The 19,393-nt window shown below is 57.2% G+C and overlaps 7 protein-coding genes across 7 annotated transcripts; 5 read left to right on the forward strand and 2 right to left on the reverse strand.

Annotated features, from left to right (window-relative positions):
- Nucleotides 1-300: 300 nt before the first annotated feature.
- Nucleotides 301-2,894, forward strand: F5144DRAFT_609749 (uncharacterized protein). Its single transcript, XM_066791639.1, has 3 exons — nt 301-771; nt 822-1,005; nt 1,061-2,894. Exons 1-3 carry the CDS (start codon nt 540-542, stop codon nt 2,553-2,555), a joined length of 1,911 nt encoding a protein of 636 aa, XP_066646389.1. The 5' UTR covers nt 301-539; the 3' UTR covers nt 2,556-2,894.
- Nucleotides 2,895-3,223: 329 nt separating this feature from the next.
- F5144DRAFT_544965 (Choline/Carnitine o-acyltransferase-domain-containing protein) lies at nt 3,224-6,272 on the reverse strand (the record flags this gene model as incomplete). The annotated part of the gene is made up of 4 exons (XM_066787332.1): nt 3,224-3,252; nt 3,502-3,646; nt 3,860-5,778; nt 5,855-6,272. The coding sequence occupies 4 exons, from the start codon at nt 6,270-6,272 to the stop codon at nt 3,224-3,226; spliced, it is 2,511 nt and encodes an 836-aa protein (XP_066646390.1).
- A 98-nt stretch (nt 6,273-6,370) lies between these two features.
- On the forward strand, nt 6,371-7,021 carry F5144DRAFT_113453 (uncharacterized protein). Its single transcript, XM_066782149.1, has one exon. It carries the CDS (start codon nt 6,468-6,470, stop codon nt 6,795-6,797), a length of 330 nt encoding a protein of 109 aa, XP_066646391.1. The 5' UTR covers nt 6,371-6,467; the 3' UTR covers nt 6,798-7,021.
- A 5,238-nt stretch (nt 7,022-12,259) lies between these two features.
- On the forward strand, nt 12,260-13,515 carry F5144DRAFT_113523 (uncharacterized protein). Its single transcript, XM_066782150.1, has 2 exons — nt 12,260-12,862; nt 13,224-13,515. Exons 1-2 carry the CDS (start codon nt 12,410-12,412, stop codon nt 13,227-13,229), a joined length of 459 nt encoding a protein of 152 aa, XP_066646392.1. The 5' UTR covers nt 12,260-12,409; the 3' UTR covers nt 13,230-13,515.
- A 712-nt stretch (nt 13,516-14,227) lies between these two features.
- F5144DRAFT_113638 (uncharacterized protein) lies at nt 14,228-15,546 on the forward strand. The gene is made up of 3 exons (XM_066782151.1): nt 14,228-14,643; nt 14,736-14,804; nt 14,873-15,546. The coding sequence occupies exons 1-3, from the start codon at nt 14,386-14,388 to the stop codon at nt 15,239-15,241; spliced, it is 696 nt and encodes a 231-aa protein (XP_066646393.1). The 5' UTR covers nt 14,228-14,385; the 3' UTR covers nt 15,242-15,546.
- On the reverse strand, nt 15,439-16,921 carry F5144DRAFT_505532 (uncharacterized protein). The gene is made up of 2 exons (XM_066786448.1): nt 16,426-16,921; nt 15,439-16,352 (listed from the first exon to the last, which is right to left on the reverse strand). Exons 1-2 carry the CDS (start codon nt 16,769-16,771, stop codon nt 15,592-15,594), a joined length of 1,107 nt encoding a protein of 368 aa, XP_066646394.1. The 5' UTR covers nt 16,772-16,921; the 3' UTR covers nt 15,439-15,591.
- Nucleotides 16,922-17,838: 917 nt separating this feature from the next.
- F5144DRAFT_599514 (GTP-binding protein ypt1) lies at nt 17,839-18,832 on the forward strand (the record flags this gene model as incomplete). The annotated part of the gene is made up of 5 exons (XM_066791015.1): nt 17,839-17,849; nt 18,033-18,156; nt 18,208-18,255; nt 18,345-18,572; nt 18,632-18,832. 5 exons carry the CDS (start codon nt 17,839-17,841, stop codon nt 18,830-18,832), a joined length of 612 nt encoding a protein of 203 aa, XP_066646395.1.
- Nucleotides 18,833-19,393: the final 561 nt, after the last annotated feature.

A 19,393-nucleotide genomic window follows, 5' to 3' on the forward strand; every position in this document is an offset into this window, starting at 1 on the left:
TTCTTTCCCTCGAGTTCGCCAGGGGCACGGTCCTCACTAGGAAATGTCCGGAAATGCCCTATCACCTCGAAATTTACCGCTCGGGTCAGCCCAGGATTGCATCCCCCGTCGGTTCCCAGAGTTCACCAAAAGCGAACCCCTGCTCTACCCCGGCTGCGCATCTGCACCCCTGAAAAAGTGCGTGCTTTAACACCAATTAGGGCTGGCGCTGGCTTGCCATGGCTGCAGCCAACGTATCAACCCCCTGTCTTTTTAGAGACTTTTGCGGGAAGACGGCATCAGCTTCTCAGCGTGTTGCAGAAGCATGCAGACACTGGCCTGGGAAATCAATTTTATCATTCGGAGGCCCTCTGCGGCCCCCTCGGGTGCATTGTTTCCTGTTGTTTCCTTTGCGGCTCCATCCATTTCGAGGGTCGCCGTGACACGACGTCCATGTTGTCCAACACCATCATTTAGCATTTTGATGTTCATTTATTGATATTTTGTCAAATATCACCACACTCTTTTTTGGATACACACATCCAGCACACTCACTAACAATGGGCTTACAACTACTCTACGGGGCTGCCCTCCTCGGCGCCTCTGTCCAGGCATTCGCGTTCCTCCCACAACCAACAGATCCCTTTCAAGCCCTCCCAGTCCAGAACGGCTGGACTCCAAGGCCGACACCAGCACCAGAAGGTCAAGGGCTTTTTAAACGTCAGATCAGCTTGCCCTCGAGCTATCTCATAGCCCCTGATAACACCTGCGGCTTCATCAACGGCAATTCAAGTGAGTGACCCGGCGCCTTAAGCTACCAGAGCGCGTCCTAACTCTGCCAGGATCCGCGTATGCCTGCCTCGACGATGACATGCAGTGTGCTTTCATCCCGTCCTCGGGCAAGATTCCCGGTGCTGCCGGGTGCTGTAAAGGCAACGACTGCTCGTTCCGGATATCGTGTATCGAAAGGAGTGATATGGACGACTGCGACAAGGACTGCAAGGCTGACCCCTTGACCTTGAAATGGTAATTGCTGCCCACTGCTGTCTACATCCCATGCATTTCCACTAACACCACCCAGCTCCGGCGTGGCCAGATTCTGCAACACGGTGCTGTTCCCGGGAGGTGTCACAGACTACTACTGCAGCGCAAGGAAACAGACGTCTGCCCTCGAGGCGGCGACCACTCACAGCCGCGACAAGACTAGGAGCATGTCGACCGTCGAGCCCAAGACCACCTCGACCACTACCAAGAAGTCGACCTCGACCACCACTACCAAGAAATCGTCAACTACAACTTCCGAGTCATCAACCGAGACTACGTCCGAGACAACGTCGGAGACAACATCCGAAGTGACGACCGAAGAGCCTGCCTCCACCACCCCACCCCCGACGGCTGCAACCACGGTCGACTCGGACCGCTCTAGCGCCACCACAACTTCGACGGAACCCGTGGCCTCGGACGCCCCTTCAGCACCCATCGGTGCCATCGTGGGCGGTGTCCTGGGCGGCATCGCGCTCATCGCGCTCGCCATCTTCGGCGCCATCTTCCTCCGCCAGCACAAGAAAAAGAGCGCGGCGATGGCCGAACTCCCGCCGCCCCAGCCCTTCATGGCCCAGCCGACGTTACCCAACACCCAACCGCCCGCGGCACCCTACGCGCAAGACTCGGCCTCCGCCCGCATGTCCGGATACGCCGCGTCTTCCGCTGCCAGCACCCCAGCCCACATGTACGGCGCTCCCGTAGCCGCGGCCGCAGTAGGCGCCGGCGCCGGCGCAGCAGCAGCAGGTTCCTTCAACTCGTACCACAACCACCACCCAAGCAACCACACCAGCAACTACCCCGACCACCACGCCAACAACAACAACTACCACCAAGACTACCACCACCACGCCAACAGCATCCACAACACCTACCCCGACCACCAACCCAGCCCGATGACCACGCCCGGCGGCAGCCCGCAACCGCAATACGCCCACCAGCCACACGCACCACCCCCGCTCCCCGCGCCGTCCTACTACAACAACTCGCCGCGCCAGTCCGAAGACCACTACCGCGGCGGCAGCAGCAGCGGGACAGGAGGAGGCGGCGACGGCGCGTGGGCCGGCGCAGAGCTCCCCGACCGCCGCTCGACCTCCACCCCCGTGTCCACCTACAACGGCACCATCCCCGTCAGCCCGGCGTCCGCGCTGGGGCCGATGCCTGGTGAGCAGCAGAGCAGTGGTGTTAGTGGTGGGGCCAGTGCGGTGCCGTTGAGCTTGCAGCCGGGGATGGGGTACCGGCCGTATCGGCCGCCCGGTGCGGGTGCAGCCGTAGGGAGTGCTGCCCCCGGTGTGAATAGGAGTGGGAGTGGGAGTGCGAATGGGGGGATGGTGGTGCCGCGGAAGGCGGTGGGTGGCGGGCCGGCGTCGGCGTCGGCGTCGGCAATGGTGGCGCAGGCGGTGCAGGTGCAGGGAGGGGCCGCGCGGACGGTGCAGGTGCAGGGACCGGCGCACACGCCAGATCAACAGACGCAGGGGAGTGCTGGGGGGAATCAGCATCCGCATCAGCAGACGGTGGCGGTTGAGTTACCTTGACGAGGGGGTGGGGGGGAATAGGTAATGGGAAAGAGGGTTGGGAGAGGTTTGGCTTGCATGAGTGTTATACCTCATATTGTGTTTACGTGGGCATATCACCATTTTCTTTTAGAAGCGGTTGCCTTTCATGAGGGACGGATGGGTTGTTCTGGGCTGGGGATTGTTTGAAGGGTTGATTCGACCGCGTGGTCGTGGTGAGAGATCCCGTCTGTTTTAGACACGCCCTGTTTTGGACACGCCTTGTACTGGGGCACGCTAGAGTTATTGATTCTTGTATATACTTCAACATGGATACGAACACTGGTTCTGCCTCGCTTCAATCTCACATACCAAAGCCACAAAGTCTGACAGTCGCGGGTATACGTAACTGATATTTGACAAACCATGTAGGTATCCTATCAACTAAGAACGCCAATCGTAACCAACAACCCAATCTCATCAGCTCATATCAACCAACCAACCAACATCAAACCATTTCGCTAGATATCCATCCATCTAGTACCCAGGACCGCTCCTCCACTCCACTCCTTCCAACCACACCCCAACCCCTCAACCCGTTAGCCAAACCATAATCCGCCACTCAATAATCAATCAACCTCAATTTCTTCCCGACATCCCTCCTCCGCGCCTGCACGGCCGCGCGTTCCGACGGCTTGCTCTCGCCGTTATCAAAGTTCTCGCCCCTCGCCTTGAGCGCCTGCAGCAGCATGCCAGCGTCAAAGAAGCCATCTGTTGGTTGCTTCGTTAGTATCCTGTTTGAAAAACACTGTTTCACTAGGTTTGTGGGGAGTTGATAAGAGGGGGAAAGTGAAATGAGAAAAACGGAGGGATGGAAGGGGGTTAGAGAGGAGAAAGGGGAGGGGGTTAGGGAAAAGGGGAAAGGGGGGAGAGGAACATGAACACCCAAAAAGAAACCCCAACAAACTAAACCAAAAAAACCACTTACACCCGCCCAACTCATCATCCTCACTCATACCCAAGCTCTCCTCCGTCGGCGACGACACACTCCCATTCACCCCCCCACTCAGATCCGACGACGCCTTCCTAAGCCCCTCAGCCCCCGTAATCAACCTCCCCCTCACCCGCATCCGCTGCGGCCCCCCAACAACACCCCCACTCCCACCACTGCCCGCCTTCCCTACCCCATTCCCACCACCAACCCCACCCTTCCCAGCATGCGCCCCCGTACCATGCCCATGACCATGATGTCCATGCCCATTCCCTGCGGCCCGCAACCCCTCCACCTCCCTCGCCCGACTCCCCCTCATCCCCAACCCATTCCACACGCCCCCCGCGGCACCCACCTTCCCCTGCGCCGAAATCCTTAACACCCTTCTAATCTCCAACAAATAACTCTCCAACGTATCCACAAACCTCCTCGTCTGGCGATGGCGCGACGACACGCAGATGGAGATCCCTTCGTCCTTGATGATGTAGCCGATGCCGAAGCCGTCGCCGGAGACGGGGCCGAAGCCGAATTGGCGGAGGGAGGGGTTGCCGCAGTTGGAGGTGGACAGGATGGTGGTGTTGATCTTGTCCCAGCCGGGGTCGGCGAAGAGGAGGGGGAGGTGGTGCGGGGGTGGGGAGGTGCTGCTGGAGTGGGAGTTGTGGGATTGGATGCTGTCGCCGCGGGAGCGGGTTCGTGGGGGTGGTGGGGAGGGGGCGGCGGTGGTGGTGGTTTGGGCGTGGGTGGGGGAGTGGTTGTGGTGGCGGTGGGTGTGGTGGTGGGTGGTGGTGGTGGTGTTGTTGTCGAGGAGGTAGGCGGGTTCGGGTGGGGGGCTGGTGCCGCTGTGGTCGGAGAGTGCGTCGACGGGGGAGGAGTAGCCGTTGCTGCCGGAGACGGAGCTGCCGATGTCTTCGTTGACGGTGCGCTGCCAGAGGGAGAGGAGGGCGTACAGGTGGCGGTCGAAGCCCTCGGCTTTGGCGCACTCACGCGTCCTGGCGACGTGGCCCTGGCAGGCTTTGCGGAGGGCTTCGATCTTCTGCTCGGCCGGGTTGTCGGCCCAGAAGGTCTGGACAAAGTTGACGGATGCGTCCGATACGGTTCGGATAGCTTCGGTGCGTCCATGCAGGTACATCTTGGTCATGGCCGGCTCGTAGGTGCACTCGATGCGGCCGTAGAGGCCGTAGTAGGCCGCCTGGAAGGCCATCTGGACGAAGGCGTCGGGCGAGAAGCCCATCGAGGTGATGAAGTTCTTACCGTAGGCACCGAAGTCGAGGCACTGGAACTCGTTTTGCTCGATCAGATCCGCCAGCCGGGTCTCGGCGAACCGCACAGCAATGCGGAGTTCGGGGAGCATGTCCCACTCCAGCTTGTGCGGCGTCGTGTTGACGTCGCCGAAACTCTCGGGATCGCGCTTCGACGGATCAGGGCTGGTGGACGCCCACAGCGTCGGGGCCTTGCCATTGATGGTCCTCGCAAAGCGGAGGATGGTATCGGTGTACAAATCGCTGGCAAAACGCAGCACGGTGTGGCCGTCTACGCCGGTATGCTCAAAGTTGATGCCGGCACTCCCGTTCTTACAGACAATGATCTGCAGCTTGTCATACCACCGGTTGGTGCAGGTGCCGATTTGGACGCCCTTCTCGATCTCGCTGGTACCGCAGAGCATGTTCTGGCAGAGCGCAGCAGCATCGGCGGGCTCGGAGTAGTCGAGGCAAACCACAAACAGGGCGGTATCGACGATGCTCAGGCAGTCGGCATTGTTGGAACCTGGCTCCCGCATCAAGACGTCCCGCAGCCCCGACCACACCTTCCGGTTCTCGGTGCTAAGCACGCCCAGGGCGCCCTTGGCAGCATCTTGGATGGGCGTCTGTGCAGCGTCGTCGATGATGGTCTGCAAGTTGATGACGATGTCCCGCTCCGTCATGATGAGGTCCGAGTTGTCGTCCAGGACATCGAACCAGTAGAACTGGCCGTGGCACATGACAACGATGTGCTTGGACTCGGGGTCTTGCTCTATCTGGCATCCCGCGTCGGTGGGAACCCGGGCGGTACCAAACAGACGTGAATACTGGTACATGCACAACGGCGTGCCCTTAACAGTGTCCGGCGGCAGCTCTTCCTTGCGTACAGCCCTCACAAACTCCAAGGCCGACACCACGAGTGAGCCAGCGCGGGTCACCTGGTTGTTCCGGGCTGGCGTGGGGTCGTCCTCCAATAGGAAGAAGGGGTTCAGATTGAGGACGACAGGGTTGTCATAGTTCAGGTACGAATCATACCCTTGAAATAGGAGTCTGTCAGTGACATGACGGACGGACAGGATTGAGGACGGCAGGAGAGGGGGAAGAAGGCTTACAGAATTGTTCGATATAGCTCGTCCTGGCTTCAGCATACTGCTTGAGCTTATTGTTCAGCTCTGGCCCCTCGTTTCGGAGGAAGGCCTGCACGGCATGCTTCGTCTCTGCGTGTTCCCTGGCCGACTGAAGCGGCTTGAGGGCGGTTAGGTACTTCTCACAGCTGACCTCGAGCTCCGGGATGGGCAGCTTGGGCAGGTCATCCTGGTGGGCGTAGGTGACGCCGCCCTTGGGCTTGTCGTCGTAGTAGGCCTCCGACATGGCGTGTTGGCGCGCCTTCAGGGCCGGGCCGGTGATAGGCTTCGGCAGGTCGGGGAACTCGGGCACTGTTCGAGGGGTGGCGGGGGATGACTGGTTGGTTGTCGAGAGGGTCTCACCAAGGGACCTTGGTGAGGTGAAGATGCGGACTTGTGTAGGCATTCTCGTCAGCCAGGGTCGAGCGGGATCAAGCGTAGAGAGGCGAGACGTGGGTGCTGATGTTCAGGCCGCGCAGGGCAGTGCGGTAGAAATAGTGGCAGTCTTGGAAGCAGTATGATGGCATTCCACTTGAAATGCTACGGCAGCGGCATTCACATAAACATAGAATAAGGGGCGAAGGGGACTTGAGTCCAGGAGATGGGAGAGAGCTACCGGGACTCGGCCGGGCTAGGCTCGGGATATAAGGCGGTGGGTACGGGAAGCTCGGGGGGCGCTGAACCGGGAGAAGAGCAACATCAACAAGTAGAACAGGTGGGACCGTCATCCACTGGTAAGCCCACGCTGACGAAGAAGAAATGGATTCTGGTAGCCGCCAGGATGGCGTGGGCCGCCTTCAATGTCTGCCATGTGCATGTGGGACTCTTCCCGGGGGCATGCCGCCATGCGCAGGCGGGCGGACGGACGGACGGACAAACTAACAGACAGGGGGTGACAGAGGGGGAGGGGGGCCGGGATGATGGAGGCTAAGGAGGAACTGCAAGACTGCCTAGACCAGACCAGGGCCAAAATCGAAGCATGTGGCCGTGGGGAAGTCATGGGCAGAAACCGAGTGATTGGACACAAGTGCCGCAGTGCAGTGGGTTGGTGATGTGAAACTCCTCCGCAAGCCCGAAGGCTCAATATGCGATGCAGCCGTGTGGAATCTGCCGAGCCATTTTACGTCTCGGGAAAAACGAGAAAACAGAGATGCAACGTACTAGCGAGGGTGACAGATGGAGACCAACAAACTTGGTGCTCAAGCACGTAACATGTCCGAACTAGGTAGGTGTGGGATGCCTGCGGGGGATGCTTGGTGTTGGTGGCTGGGCGTGATGGGATGTATCGGGAGGCTGAAAGAAGAAATAAGAGATAATATTGGACTGGGTCGATGCTGGAGCCGTTCTGGGCGTCGCTTGAGACTTATTTCGATGGTCGGTTGCCTGTTATCCTATTCACAAGGACAGCAAGGTCATCTGCCCCTCCGGTGGCGCGGCGGCTAAGCTCGCACACGAACAACGGAACTGCCGCTAATGCCCGCTCAACTGCCTACCCTCAGTATTCGTACGGGTGATTCGTGTCTCGCTGCGTCACAGGTCGTGAGGGCAGCTAGGCAGACAGGGTATCTCAAGAAATGACGTTGTTGCAACCCCCACACCCAAGGATAAGAGGGCAATAACCGGGCGTCGCTGTTCTTTCCAACAAACACCAACCCCAAGACAAAAAGCTGCGTGCAGGCGATGGCGCGCTACTCGGCCCGCGATCCGGCTGCAGCCACTCAAGAGTTAAAAACGTTGGCGGTGCGGCGTCTTCCAATACGCTGTTCCGGTCGACCAGGGTTTGCTCGTTCCCAGTCTGGGTTCTGGGTTGCTGTTCGGACAAGAGGATGTGCTACGGTTGGCTTGGGTGAGATGGCAGATGGGGAAACTCCATCTTCCCCAGGCGGGGGAGATTGGCAAAATGCTCCGCACTCAACGACCATTCTGGAAGGACCCGGGGTTGAGTGGGGTGGTAATTTTCAAGTGTACGAAGTATTCCATTACATTCTTTCCAATGTTGCAGATAATCACGAGTTCTGCGCGTTGAAACAACAAATATCACTCCTCGCGGGTTTTACATGCTTGACCAGGCTTGTTAGCCCTATATTGTATTAGTCCAGGCAACCCGATCAGGGACCATTGGGCTGGGCAGATCTGACACCACGGACGAAAGCAGACGAGAGAGTAAAAGCATGTGAAGAAGCCAAGCACGTCAGGCGGGCACCAAGTTGATAAGCATGCGAAGCGGGACGCTGCAGTAATGCCTCCCGGCCGAACGGATAGGTGGGGCAGCCACTTAAGGATCAAATCGCAGCAAGAGTTCTTTGAGGCCAGGAGGCAAGAGGTGTCGGCGATAGGTAAAGTTTTATAACTTACGGCGGCTTCTTTCCAGACATTAGCAGGACTTAGGTATTTGAAGGGTAGGTGAACCCAGATACCCAAACCACCGGTGCGCCTTTTTGGATCGGCTGGATTGATCTGTGTTACCGCCCGGAGGGGTCGGAGATGCAGACGGGATGCTCGATGATGCACCCTTCGATTCCGAGGAGGACGGCTCGGGTCAAAGGACGACGACGCTGGCTTCCAGGTTGCTCCCCTGCCACTGGCAGGTTCTGGTGTTTTTGCCGGGGCTGTCTGGCTGCCAAGAACCCCGCAAGCCACTGACGACAGCGGGCAGATGGCCCCGCAGTAGCCCCAGGAACCCCGGGGGATCACCGCTCTCTCCATCCCAGCCTTTCCAACCTTCATCCAACATGCCACACCCGGTCACCGGGTAGCCAGCAGATAAACGGCGTCCCTGATCGTGGCTTATCACGATCTCGGCGCAGCTGGGTAGTAGTAAACAAATATAGATTGTATAGTTCCTTTAGCACCTTAACCACACGTGTAGATGTGCAGCTATGTGCTTAGTGAACCGCCAATTCGATTACGAACCTTCATGGTGGGGCATCTATCAGCCCGCTTTGGCTACCTTAAATCCCCAGATGTCTAAAAACCGAGTGATGGCGCAACACAAAAAGGGGAATCAAGTTTCTTTTGATGCATATCTCAAACTGTCTGTGGTGTGTGAATAACAAGAACTCCTAGACGAAAACTAACATCAACGAGGGGGTAGATTCCTTCATGTTTTTCTTTTTTTCTTTTCTTTTCCCGGATAAGGAAAGAAGGCGCCTGATATCCCGCCGTTTCTGGTATGATACACAATCTGCAACCCGCATTCATTTCCGTTTATTGTTACCTGGGGAAATCAGCCTGCATCACATTTATGGGATTTGGAGAAGACGAAGGCGCCCAAAAGAAACGGAAACGACATAACACGAAAAACCTTCCAACAACCACGCCCCACCGTAAGAGCATTCATAATCTCATCAACCACCCAGTTCGAAATAGCAAGTGGAAGTAAGTAACGCCGGCATATTCATACATCCTCCCCACCTACTACCTGGAGAACCGTCAACGGACAGCGACCTGGCTCGGCGCCTGAACGAACCCACCATGTCATTTCCCAAACAAGTAACAACAACATTCCACCTCCAACGACGCACCTCTTCCTGTCTCAACATAATGTTTCACCTTATTAGACGAGTATTACTTGCAAAACCGGCATAACCTTCATGCTAATACATTCGCGGGGCGGCCCGCTGCCGATCAGGGGCGATCAGGGGCGACTGTAAGTCGACCGCCACTCATCCCCAGGGCCCCAGTATCCCCGGCACCTTTTTCTTATGCCCGCCCTGTCCAGAGGTCGGGCACTTAATAAGGTGGCTCAGGGGGGTTCGGCGTCGGAGGGTCGGGGACGGGTTGCGGCTTCGGCTTTGCCTGTCTCACGGGGCTGGTTGAGGTATAGTGTTGGGCCATGGCTGGGTCTGGTGGAGATGCCTTTCGGTTTACATCGTCGTTAACGACATTCTCGATTAGGTGGTATGAAACATACCTGGAAGTGCTAGGGATAGCGCGTGGTCGGGGGTTGACAAACAGGCTGGGAGGAACTGCCAAGGTGTGTCGAGATAGCCCGAATGCAATATAAGCCGATGTGTTAATGAGACCCCAGCGCAGGATCACAGCGACGAATGTTAGAATGCGTGAGAGGATGGGCTGCCCTGATCCTCAACCTACCTGGCCGTCGGCGCCTCTTTAAACCAACGACCGCCCACCCTCCCCCACTCGGAGTCCTGCCTATCTTATAAATGCCTGCGTAACGCTGTGGCACCCCGGGATGGGCAAGAAACCTGGGTGACATGCTCTCCAAAGTGAGACACCGCAGGAACCCGATGAGAGAGCTCACTGAAAGCTTCACGTGGCACGCCACTTTCGCGGGAAGTTTGATCGTCCCAGGTGGGGGGGGGAGGGGGGTGGTGTGTTGGAAGATGGTGGGTGACCCTCTCGGCACCGAAGTGCAGATTTTCTTCTGGTGGTAGAGTGCCAACTGTAATTCTTCCCCTTCGGCTCGACTGAGGGGCCTCGGCGGCCAGTGCTGTGTGCGTGTATCATCAGGATCGGGGAGGCGCGCACGGATAAAATCCATAATCTGGCGATTGCGGAACGTCATCGTCCTTGGACAGGACCGGATACCCATAGGATCGTCCAGGGTAGGGATTGCAAACCTTGTTCTGCTGCTCAGGTGACAGCCTGCGGGAGCCTGGGTGTTACCCGATGGAGAGGGCTTCCAGATATTAAAGGAGCGTCTTAGGACGGCTGCGTTAAGCCTCGGTGCACCAGTACTGGGGGTTTATGTATGTCATTGGGCTGCATATTCGCTGCACGTCCCGAACGTGCAGCAACTTCCATGTACGTCGAGTCTTCGAGACGATATACCCGGGTCCGTGCTCAACGTTGGCGGCCGCTGAGGCACTCGGTTGTAGCATTTCGTGGCCGCATCTTTGGGCCGGTCCACAATATCAGACCGGAGAGTAGTATCTCGAGCGAGGACGAGAGGGGATCAGGCAGCCGTGGCCGTTTGAAGGGCCACCCTCGGCCATTCCGAATTATCCCGCCGACTTTCTGGGTAAGCCGCAAGAGAGAGTGCCATCTGTGGCGATCCTGAGGACGGCTGATCCACCGTTGCACAAACCCGGACGAGCGAGAGAACAGGGGAGATCGCGCTCGGTCTGCTATCAAGACCCGGAGCTGGCAGACCACTCGGTTCGGGATGCCACGCTTCGCTCTGACCTCTTCCCGGCGGAGAACGGACGTTCGCGTGTTCCTAGATGTATCATCCATCGTCCACCGAACCGCGGTTGTAGTCCGAGATCTGATTGCCTTAATTGCAAAGGGCCTTTGCGGCCGAATTCAGCACCCATGCAGAGAGTAAGACTTGGGTTGATGGGACGTGGATAGGGACGTGGGTAGGGAGGCACACAGTTGTGTTTTCGATGTAGGTATCAAAATTGGAGCACCTGTCTTGGAGCGAATGTTTCGAATTCGGCCCGTGGGGAACCACGTGGGGCCGCTTTAGATGATTTCTGGGGGTGGAAATGTGAGAAATGAGAGGATGAAGTGTGGTTCTGCCTTTTTTTCCCTTCCGTGCGGCTGCCAGTGACTCACCCCGTGTTACTCTTGCCCATTGTTCTTGCCCGCTCTTGCCTACCTCGCCTGGTAGGTACTACTGCTCTTGCCCGCTGTTCTCTGCCGAGGGGTGACCCCCAACTTCCTTATCGGTTCGGTGCTGTCACGAGTCAGGGAAAGAAAGGAACCTAGGGGTACCTGATTTCGTATTTCATTAGTCCTTGCCCCGCTGCGCTTCGTTTACCCCGATTGTCCCTTTTCAACAAGCAGTGGCACTTTGCAAGTTGTAATCTGTGGATTTGTCTGGAGAAAGAAGGCGCCGGTCTGGCCCCTGTCAATTTCCTACCCCTACCCTTGAGACAAAACGGGCAGCAGATCCTCTTGGCGCCCCCGCATATGCCAGTCAGAGCATTTTGGGGCCTGTCGTGCTTGTTTCTAGAAGCATTCTCCACCAAGATCTTTTCCAACGTCTGGGGGTTCGTCACCGTTCGTCTCAGCTTGCATCCCTCGATCCACCCCGTCTGCATGCCCGAATCCGCCTCGCCATAGCGTCAGACAACGTCGCAAAGACCGCCCAGATCGGGTACTGTTTGTTCCTTTGCAAGTGCCGGGTCACCCAGTTAGGTGATCCCCCGGAGTAGTTTCGGCAGCCCTAACTTGGCCAGTTTCTAACCCGAGTTACTCGCCTGCTGTTCCTTTCGGCGAGATAGCTGCCCCCTTCACTCATTTGAGGGTCAACCTTTTTCCTTAATTATATGAAGGCCGTCGCCAACTACGACAACTCGCGACAGTGTGGCAGTCGTGACAGACACACCATGATCAAACGGAGGATTGATTACCTAGTTTGTAGGACACTTCCCCGGTCCCGGTGCCTTTAACTTCTACGGCAGTGCCATCCGTTTCGGAGAAGCATGGCTGAGACGGTTGTGGTTCTTCTGCCGTCGAGAGTTTGGCTCCCAGCTTTGTCTGAGGGCCCAGACGCAAGCGTGCACCAAACCAATAACACTGCAGTTCCAGCTTCCTGCTCCGACAACTCGGCAAGCAGACTTTCCGCGATCAATGTCACCTTTCATATCACGTGTTCCTACCCAATCTCAACCACCACCTCGCTCACGCCAGCAAGCCTTAACCGTCCCTCCAGCTAGCCATAAACCTCACCGTCATCCTCCGCGGCTTCAAAGTCCCCGTCATGCTCCTAGACCGGTTTCTCGAAGCCAACGGCCACCCCCTTATCCGCCGACGGCGAACTGGACACTGAGTCCGCGCACCAAGCTCGCTGCGGCCGGTCACGACGACACCAAGGCGCGGCCATTCATCCCACAGAAGGAGGGCCACCCCTGGCGCAAGCTTGGCCTTGCACGGGAAGTACCCGATACGGCCCCGCCGGGGTTCGCGGAGCTGCGCGGGGAGATGGAGGTGCAAGATGTCAAGGGCGATGACTTGGCTGTGGCTCTGTACGTTGCTGTGGCAGATGAGCGTGTGTTCTGGTGGTCGTCGCCTGGTGTGCGCGAGGTGAGTTCCCCAAATTTGTTTTACGGGCGGCGAGTATTTGGACTAAGTCCTCTGCGAACCGGGTTTCATGCCTGTTTGCTCCTGGTCGGACCTATGTTGCGATCACGGTGGCGCAAGATTTGAAGTTAGTTTGAGAGACAGGGCCGTCGGGGGAAAGAACACGGTGTAAGGTTGGCAGTGTTCTGCCCGAATTTGAGTTCTTGCGTTTTGTGATTGTTGACATTGTAGGCATTTCAATGTTGCGGTAACTGAGAGGCGAAGAGGTTCTGGTGTTACAAGTACCGAGAACTTGCCTACTGGTGTAGGGTGATCGTGATCGGGGAAAGAAAAATGAACAGAAACTGACACCTGCCTTGGCTAGATATAGAAGTTCCGACATTCCCAATATCACCGACCACCCCTAGGATGGCTCAATGGTCACTGGGGGTGGTCAAGGCCTCGGGGCGAAAAACTCCTGGTTCCTCTCACTGAGAGGTCACCGGTTCGAGCCGCCCCGGGGTAACGTAGAAAAGGTACACGCTCTTCTCCAGCCACCTACCCAACCTCCTCCCCTGTACCTCCCCCTTCTGCAAACCCCAGCGGGTTTCGTAGCCAGCTAGCTCGCCCAAAGCTAGCTGGTGAGCTTTTTGCTTTTGCTATCTATTTAACTTTGAACTTCCTCGATCTGCCAACTATATACATACACTAAGGTACTTGACCAACCCTGGTTACCATTCCGTACTCGCCTAGCTCAACTAGGGAGCCGCGGGATCCTTGAGAGCTGGGAAGCTCTAAGCAGAGTAATAAAATACAACTGATGTAGTATAACCATGCCGAAGTTGCTGGTATGCCTGCTTTGGCAGACGATGCATATCTTATTGGCTGGTGTGGTACCAACCGGTCGCTTTTTGCCGGTGCACCGATCCCACGCCCCGGGGCTTCGGAGGTTCGGCGCCCCACCTACACCCACCCACCTTCACTCAATTGCAAGCGAGACAACCCCTCAACCCCACACCATAATCCATCAGCCTCAACTTTAACCTGGACGATACCTTGTTGTGGGCACATGCCGGGCACTATCTCGACGTAAGCGGCTTTTTTGCCCCGGGAATCTATGAAGAGGACGAGGTGTTTTGGCTGTCCCCAAACGAAGCCAAATGGAAGAGATGACAGAAATGGTGATAAAAATACACATAATCCACTCCAATCAGTTCGAGCTAGTTTCATAAAAAGCGCGATCTTCTCGAGCTCTAATTAGCGTCCTTGGGATTGAATGGCGGAGTGTCAAATGCCATACCCGCTCGCTCGGTTCCTAGTAGCCGAGCGAGGCCGAACAAAGTGACGCCTAGGCAACTCTGTCATTTTGCAGGGACAACCCTCATAAGAAGCGGAGTTGGACGTCACACACAGTCTCATCTCACTCCTGTTCGCTCTCAACACCAACTTAACAACTCATTTCCATTCCACTGCAATTGAAGCAAACCCCACGCTACCCTTTTACGGGCATTGTCGTTGTCCCCAACACCGAAGCAATTCCGAACACCATGGCTCCCATCAAACCGCACTGGGCGCAGCCGTCGCACCCCGACGTCCAAGAGGTCATCGTCAACGAGGCCGCCTTCACCAGCAAGAGCATCTCCAAGGTTGCCCTCCCTCCCTTTGGCCTGTTCGCCAAGCTTGAGTTCCCGCCCTGCACCATCGCCCCCGAGGCTACCTACGCGACGGTCCAGATGGGCCGTGACAAGCACTTTGACTTGAACAGCGACCTGCTGTACATTAACCACTCATGCGAGCCGTCTCTGGTCAGTTCTTTCCTCCTGGATTGGGGGGCGATCGTGGGATACAGCACAAGGCGAGGCCCATTGTTGACATGACCCCTCCCCCTTTACTCTAGATCTTCGACACGGCCAGCATGAACGTCATCGCCGGCCCAAAGGGGCTGCAGCCAGGCGACGAGCTGACAGTACGTACAACCCCCCCCTCTTTCTTTCAACAGAAACAGCAAAAGTACCACCCACTAAATACCCCCAGTTCTTCTACCCCTCCACCGAGTGGTACATGGCGCAGCCCTTCGACTGCCTCTGCGGCACCCCGACCTGCCGCGGCCGCATCGCCGGCGCGCGCGACATGGCCCCGCGCCAGCTCGACGGCCTGTGGCTGAACGGGCACATCCGCGCGCTGCTGGAGGAGCGCGACGCCGGCGGCCGCAAGAAGCACCACCACCATCAGGCAGCCAACGGCACCACCAACGGCACCAATGGGGTTAATGGGACCAATGGTGGGGAGTATGGTGTCGCTGGGGATGAGGCCTCGGGCGTGTCTGCTGGGGCGCAGCGGCGTGGTCCGACGTCAAGGGAATTGAGCGGCGAGATGGGCGGGGATACGTCGGTGGTTGTTTAGGGGATCTGTGTATGGCTGTGGGCGGCTGTGGATTTTCAACAATGATGCAGCTGGCTGGCTTGGCTTACGCAGAAAGGGAGTTTCTTTTGTTTTGTTTTGTTGTTTGATGTGTTCTTGATTTGGTGCGCTTTACAAAAGTTATTCGACGCAATTGTGCTATGATCGAGGAGGGTGCGTTATGTTGATACAATTCCCGTCCCTGCTCCATTCCATGCCTGATGGTGTAACCGTAAACTCCGAACCATCTCCAACGCCATGTTGATCCGAAACGCCTCCTAGGTTGTAAAACAAAACAGATGTTGTACATACACGATGTTGAAATCCTCACCAGACCGGCTTTTACCATATCATCACCTCCCCTTTTTGAACTTCGCTGCAAACGCAGGGCACGGCGCCTCGCCCCCCTTGATCCCACCCAGCAACCAATCCGTCAAGCCCACCACTTTCGCGCCCACCCCCTTTTCCCACTGCCCGCTTTCTTGCATATGCTCGATCGTATGGTTGAGTATCCTCCCCTCGCTGTCAAAGTCAAAGATGAACAGCCCCGTGAACTCCTTGTCACTCGACCCAACGGGCTCCGCCATCCCCACCGGCGCCTTGAACTCTGATCTACTCACCTCCTCCCCTTGCTGCGGTTGCTGCTGTTGTGATTGTATCCCCTCCCCCCTCCCACTCCCAACCCCACTCCTCCCCTTCCCACCCCCCACCTCACCATCACCACCACCACCAGCATCATCCCCCCCAAAACCCAACCACCCCCTCAACTTCCGCCCCCCACCCCCCACCGTCCGCCACCGCACAATCAACTGCTCCCCACACGCGCCATCCGCCCGGCGGCCCCCCAACCGACCCCCCGTCCCAAGGTCATACGACGACGACTCGACCATGCGCTCGGACAGGATCTGCAGGCGGACGTTCCCCACCAGCGGCAGGCGGTTCCACGCGATGGGCGACGACCACAGCGCGGCCGTGTACGCGACGCGGCCGGATACGGTGGGCAGGTGCGGGTGGGTGGAGGGGAACAGGTGCAGGGTGATGCGCGGGGAGAGGATGCCTTGGGGCGGGGGGGATTGGAGCAGGGTGGGGAGGTGGGATTGCAGGATGCGGAGGGCTGTGAGGAGGAGAGAGGGCGGGTGGTTAGTTGGTTGGCTGGCTTCCTATGGGTGAGGTGGGCGGGGACGTACTCTTGCCGAGCTTGACTTTGCGCTCGTCGGGTGGTTTGTTGTTGCCTGGCTCGGGGGAGAGGAGGGGCGGGTGGGAGGTGAAGAGGGCGGCGTCGGGAATTAGTTTTGGTGGGGTGGTGGGATTTTGGAGGGTTGCGAGGTTCTTTTTGGGTGTTGACGGCAAAGGTGAAGCTCGTGGTGGGCGCGAGACTGTCGAGAAGTGGAATGCCGGTGCTTCTGAGTCGTGGCGCCGTTCAATTGCTGGCGGAGCTCCCCATGGCGATGGAGCTGCGCAAGTTGCCGCTGGGGATACTCGCGCTGCAGATCCGTGCAGAGGACATCGCAGTATCCTCGCCGGTGTAGACATGAGGTTGTCGGGTTTGTAGATTTCCTTCCCGATGGTAAAGCTTACACGGGACTTGCCGACTGGCCGGCGCGGATATGTTCAGTGAGTGTTAGCTGTTTTGCGTGGTGTTGGAGGTGCGGGTGCAGCAGGGATGATGTCAGTCATTTTGATCTCGATGCTAACTAAAGTCAAGTATTGGGAGCTTGGATAGCATGACCCCGATATAGCGATACTCATTGCTTGCTTCCCGGAAGACTGGGCAACGCATGGTTTAGTTGTGTGCTGTTAACCCAGCAGACTTGGTCAGTTAACTGGGTATGTTGCCGTTCTCAGTTTGCCATATTTCCAAGGTTTTGCACGGCTTCTCTTTCTATCACTGCTGTCACCGCTGAAGCTGTTTTTGGCATTGAGGTGTCCGCGTATTTCATGCATATTAGACAGCATACTTAACGAATGCGTAAGGAAAGCGTGCTTACACAGTAAAAAAACAATGGGTCTGGGTTCCAGTCTTCTTGGAATCCCATGTGTTGTGTCGGCATTTCGGGTCCCATCCCCCCACCTGGCTGACCACTGTAAAGGCGCTGCCAGCTGACACTCTCAGTGGAGAAGCCACACCCCCGTGTCACGAGCCTGAAGCCTCAGGTCTCGGCTCCTCGGGACACAGCGAACCCCAGTTTAAGTCACGCGGAATGGTCAAGTTGTCTGCCTAGGCAAATCCCTGGATTTTACTGGCTTTGGCTCTTTCTCTTTGGGCTCAGTTTCTAGCCTTTGACTGTGTCTTGACGGTAATCAAGCCACACTTGCCACAGTCTATCTATGCGTCACGTGATATAGCTACCTTCCCCTGGGGGGCCTGTGATGTTCGCCCGAGCCAAGCTGGGTCTGGGACCAATTGTTCTGACGTCCTGACGCAGCAGCCTTCCATGGACGACTGCACTTCTTCTTCGACAACCGACCAGCCTTCCTCATCATCAAACTCCGACCAAAACAACCCACCTTTACTTTTCTCCACTAGCATCAAACAACAACCATTCGCATCTGACTCCACCACCACATCCTCAACGCAACACTACGATAAATCGCCCACCATGAATCCCGAGTAGTACGTCGCCGCCTTTCTGCGGTGCGGCCTGGCGCCTGCTGCCCGCTTCTTCTGCCTTTGTCTGCTGCTGCTGCTGACACTTTCGCTCTTCGCCAGGGTTCCCTCGACCGGCTTCTACCCATCCTCGCGATACTCAGATATCGCTTTCCATCCGGTGCCGACTACTAAATAATATGTCAGATACGATTACCTTTTCAAGCTGCTGCTCATCGGTGACTCTGGTGTCGGCAAGTCTTGCCTGCTCCTGCGGTTCGCCGATGACACCTACACAGAGTCTTACATCTCCACCATCGGTGTCGACTTCGTATGTGGCAGCCAGGAAAAGCGGTCAGGCTGCAGCGGCTGACCCTCGCAGAAAATCCGAACGATCGAGCTTGACGGCAAGACGGTGAAGCTACAAATCGTACGCATACCTTACCCAATATCCCCTCCACCCCGCTCAGGCATGACGTAAGGGGAGAAGGAAAGAACCGCCCGCTGACTCGACCACAGTGGGACACGGCCGGCCAGGAACGTTTCCGCACCATCACATCGTCCTACTACCGCGGCGCCCATGGCATCTGCGTCGTCTACGACGTCACCGACATGGACAGCTTCAACAACGTCAAGCAGTGGCTGCAGGAGATTGACAGGTACGCCACCGAGGGCGTCAACAAGCTGCTCGTAGGAAACAAGAGCGATATGGCGGACAAGAAGGTTGTCGAGTACACAGTCGCCAAGGTACGCCCCGCACCGCACCCGCCATGTGAGAGTTTGTTGACGGAACTGACCTCGCCCAGGAGTTCGCCGACAGCCTCGGCATCCCCTTCCTCGAGACGTCGGCCAAGAACGCCAGCAACGTCGAGCAGGCCTTCTTGACCATGGCCCGCCAGATCAAGGAGCGCATGGGCAGCAGCATCGCGACTAACAACACGAAAGCTAACGTCAATGTCGCGCCCGGCCAAGGTGTTTCTAGCAACAACAACAACGGCTGCTGCTAAGCGACGGCTCGTCCACTGCGCCATTTGAGGTTGGTACTGCTGCTGCGCTTGGGTGTTTACGGTTTCTTGCATCGGATGGGTTTTTCGGGCACCATGGGGGGCGTGGTTAGATCTGCAGAGGGGCTGGTCTGAGGAAGGAGGGCTGTCCTTTGGATGCGCTGGCGGTCAGTTTCCATTCGCTTTGGGTTTCTCATCCCCGCGTAGTCCTTTTTTTGAGAGCGGGGGTCCGGAAACCGGAGCTCGGACATTCCGTGTTTCGAAGCCGGACTCCCCTTGCGAGAGGGAGCGGAGCAAGCGGAGGGAAGGGCCCGGGTGTTCCCGGAAGCGGACCACGACAGACTGGGCCAGAGCAGGAGTTGTTGATTTTTCTTTACCGCTACTGCCACCGCTGCCTTACTTATTACTACTTACAACTCGCGTCTGTGTATTTTCCCGTCTTGGTCATAACTGGGTCTCGTTCTGTTTTGTTTATTGATACACTGCGTTTGTGAACTAGACTGGTGTTGTGCCTAATCTGAGGATGTTGTGCTAATGCTGGACGGCAGGGTGAGAAGGGCTTCG

The sequence above is a fragment of the Chaetomium tenue genome, assembly GCF_020726465.1.
Source record: "Chaetomium tenue strain MPI-SDFR-AT-0079 chromosome Unknown F5144scaffold_2, whole genome shotgun sequence".
Taxonomy (NCBI): Eukaryota; Fungi; Ascomycota; class Sordariomycetes; order Sordariales; family Chaetomiaceae; genus Chaetomium; species Chaetomium tenue.

Coding starts and splice junctions, on each gene's coding strand:
- F5144DRAFT_609749 (XM_066791639.1), top strand. CDS start 540: ATGGGCTTACAACTACTCTACGGGGCTGCCCTCCTCGGCGCCTCTGTC. Junction 772..821: donor CTTCATCAACGGCAATTCAA/GTGAGTGACCCG, acceptor TAACTCTGCCAG/GATCCGCGTATGCCTGCCTC. Junction 1,006..1,060: donor GACCCCTTGACCTTGAAATG/GTAATTGCTGCC, acceptor AACACCACCCAG/CTCCGGCGTGGCCAGATTCT.
- F5144DRAFT_113453 (XM_066782149.1), top strand. CDS start 6,468: ATGGGAGAGAGCTACCGGGACTCGGCCGGGCTAGGCTCGGGATATAAG.
- F5144DRAFT_113523 (XM_066782150.1), top strand. CDS start 12,410: ATGTCACCTTTCATATCACGTGTTCCTACCCAATCTCAACCACCACCT.
- F5144DRAFT_113638 (XM_066782151.1), top strand. CDS start 14,386: ATGGCTCCCATCAAACCGCACTGGGCGCAGCCGTCGCACCCCGACGTC. Junction 14,644..14,735: donor ACTCATGCGAGCCGTCTCTG/GTCAGTTCTTTC, acceptor CCTTTACTCTAG/ATCTTCGACACGGCCAGCAT. Junction 14,805..14,872: donor AGCCAGGCGACGAGCTGACA/GTACGTACAACC, acceptor AAATACCCCCAG/TTCTTCTACCCCTCCACCGA.
- F5144DRAFT_505532 (XM_066786448.1), bottom strand. CDS start 16,771: ATGTCTACACCGGCGAGGATACTGCGATGTCCTCTGCACGGATCTGCA. Junction 16,353..16,425: donor CAAAGTCAAGCTCGGCAAGA/GTACGTCCCCGC, acceptor TCCTCCTCACAG/CCCTCCGCATCCTGCAATCC.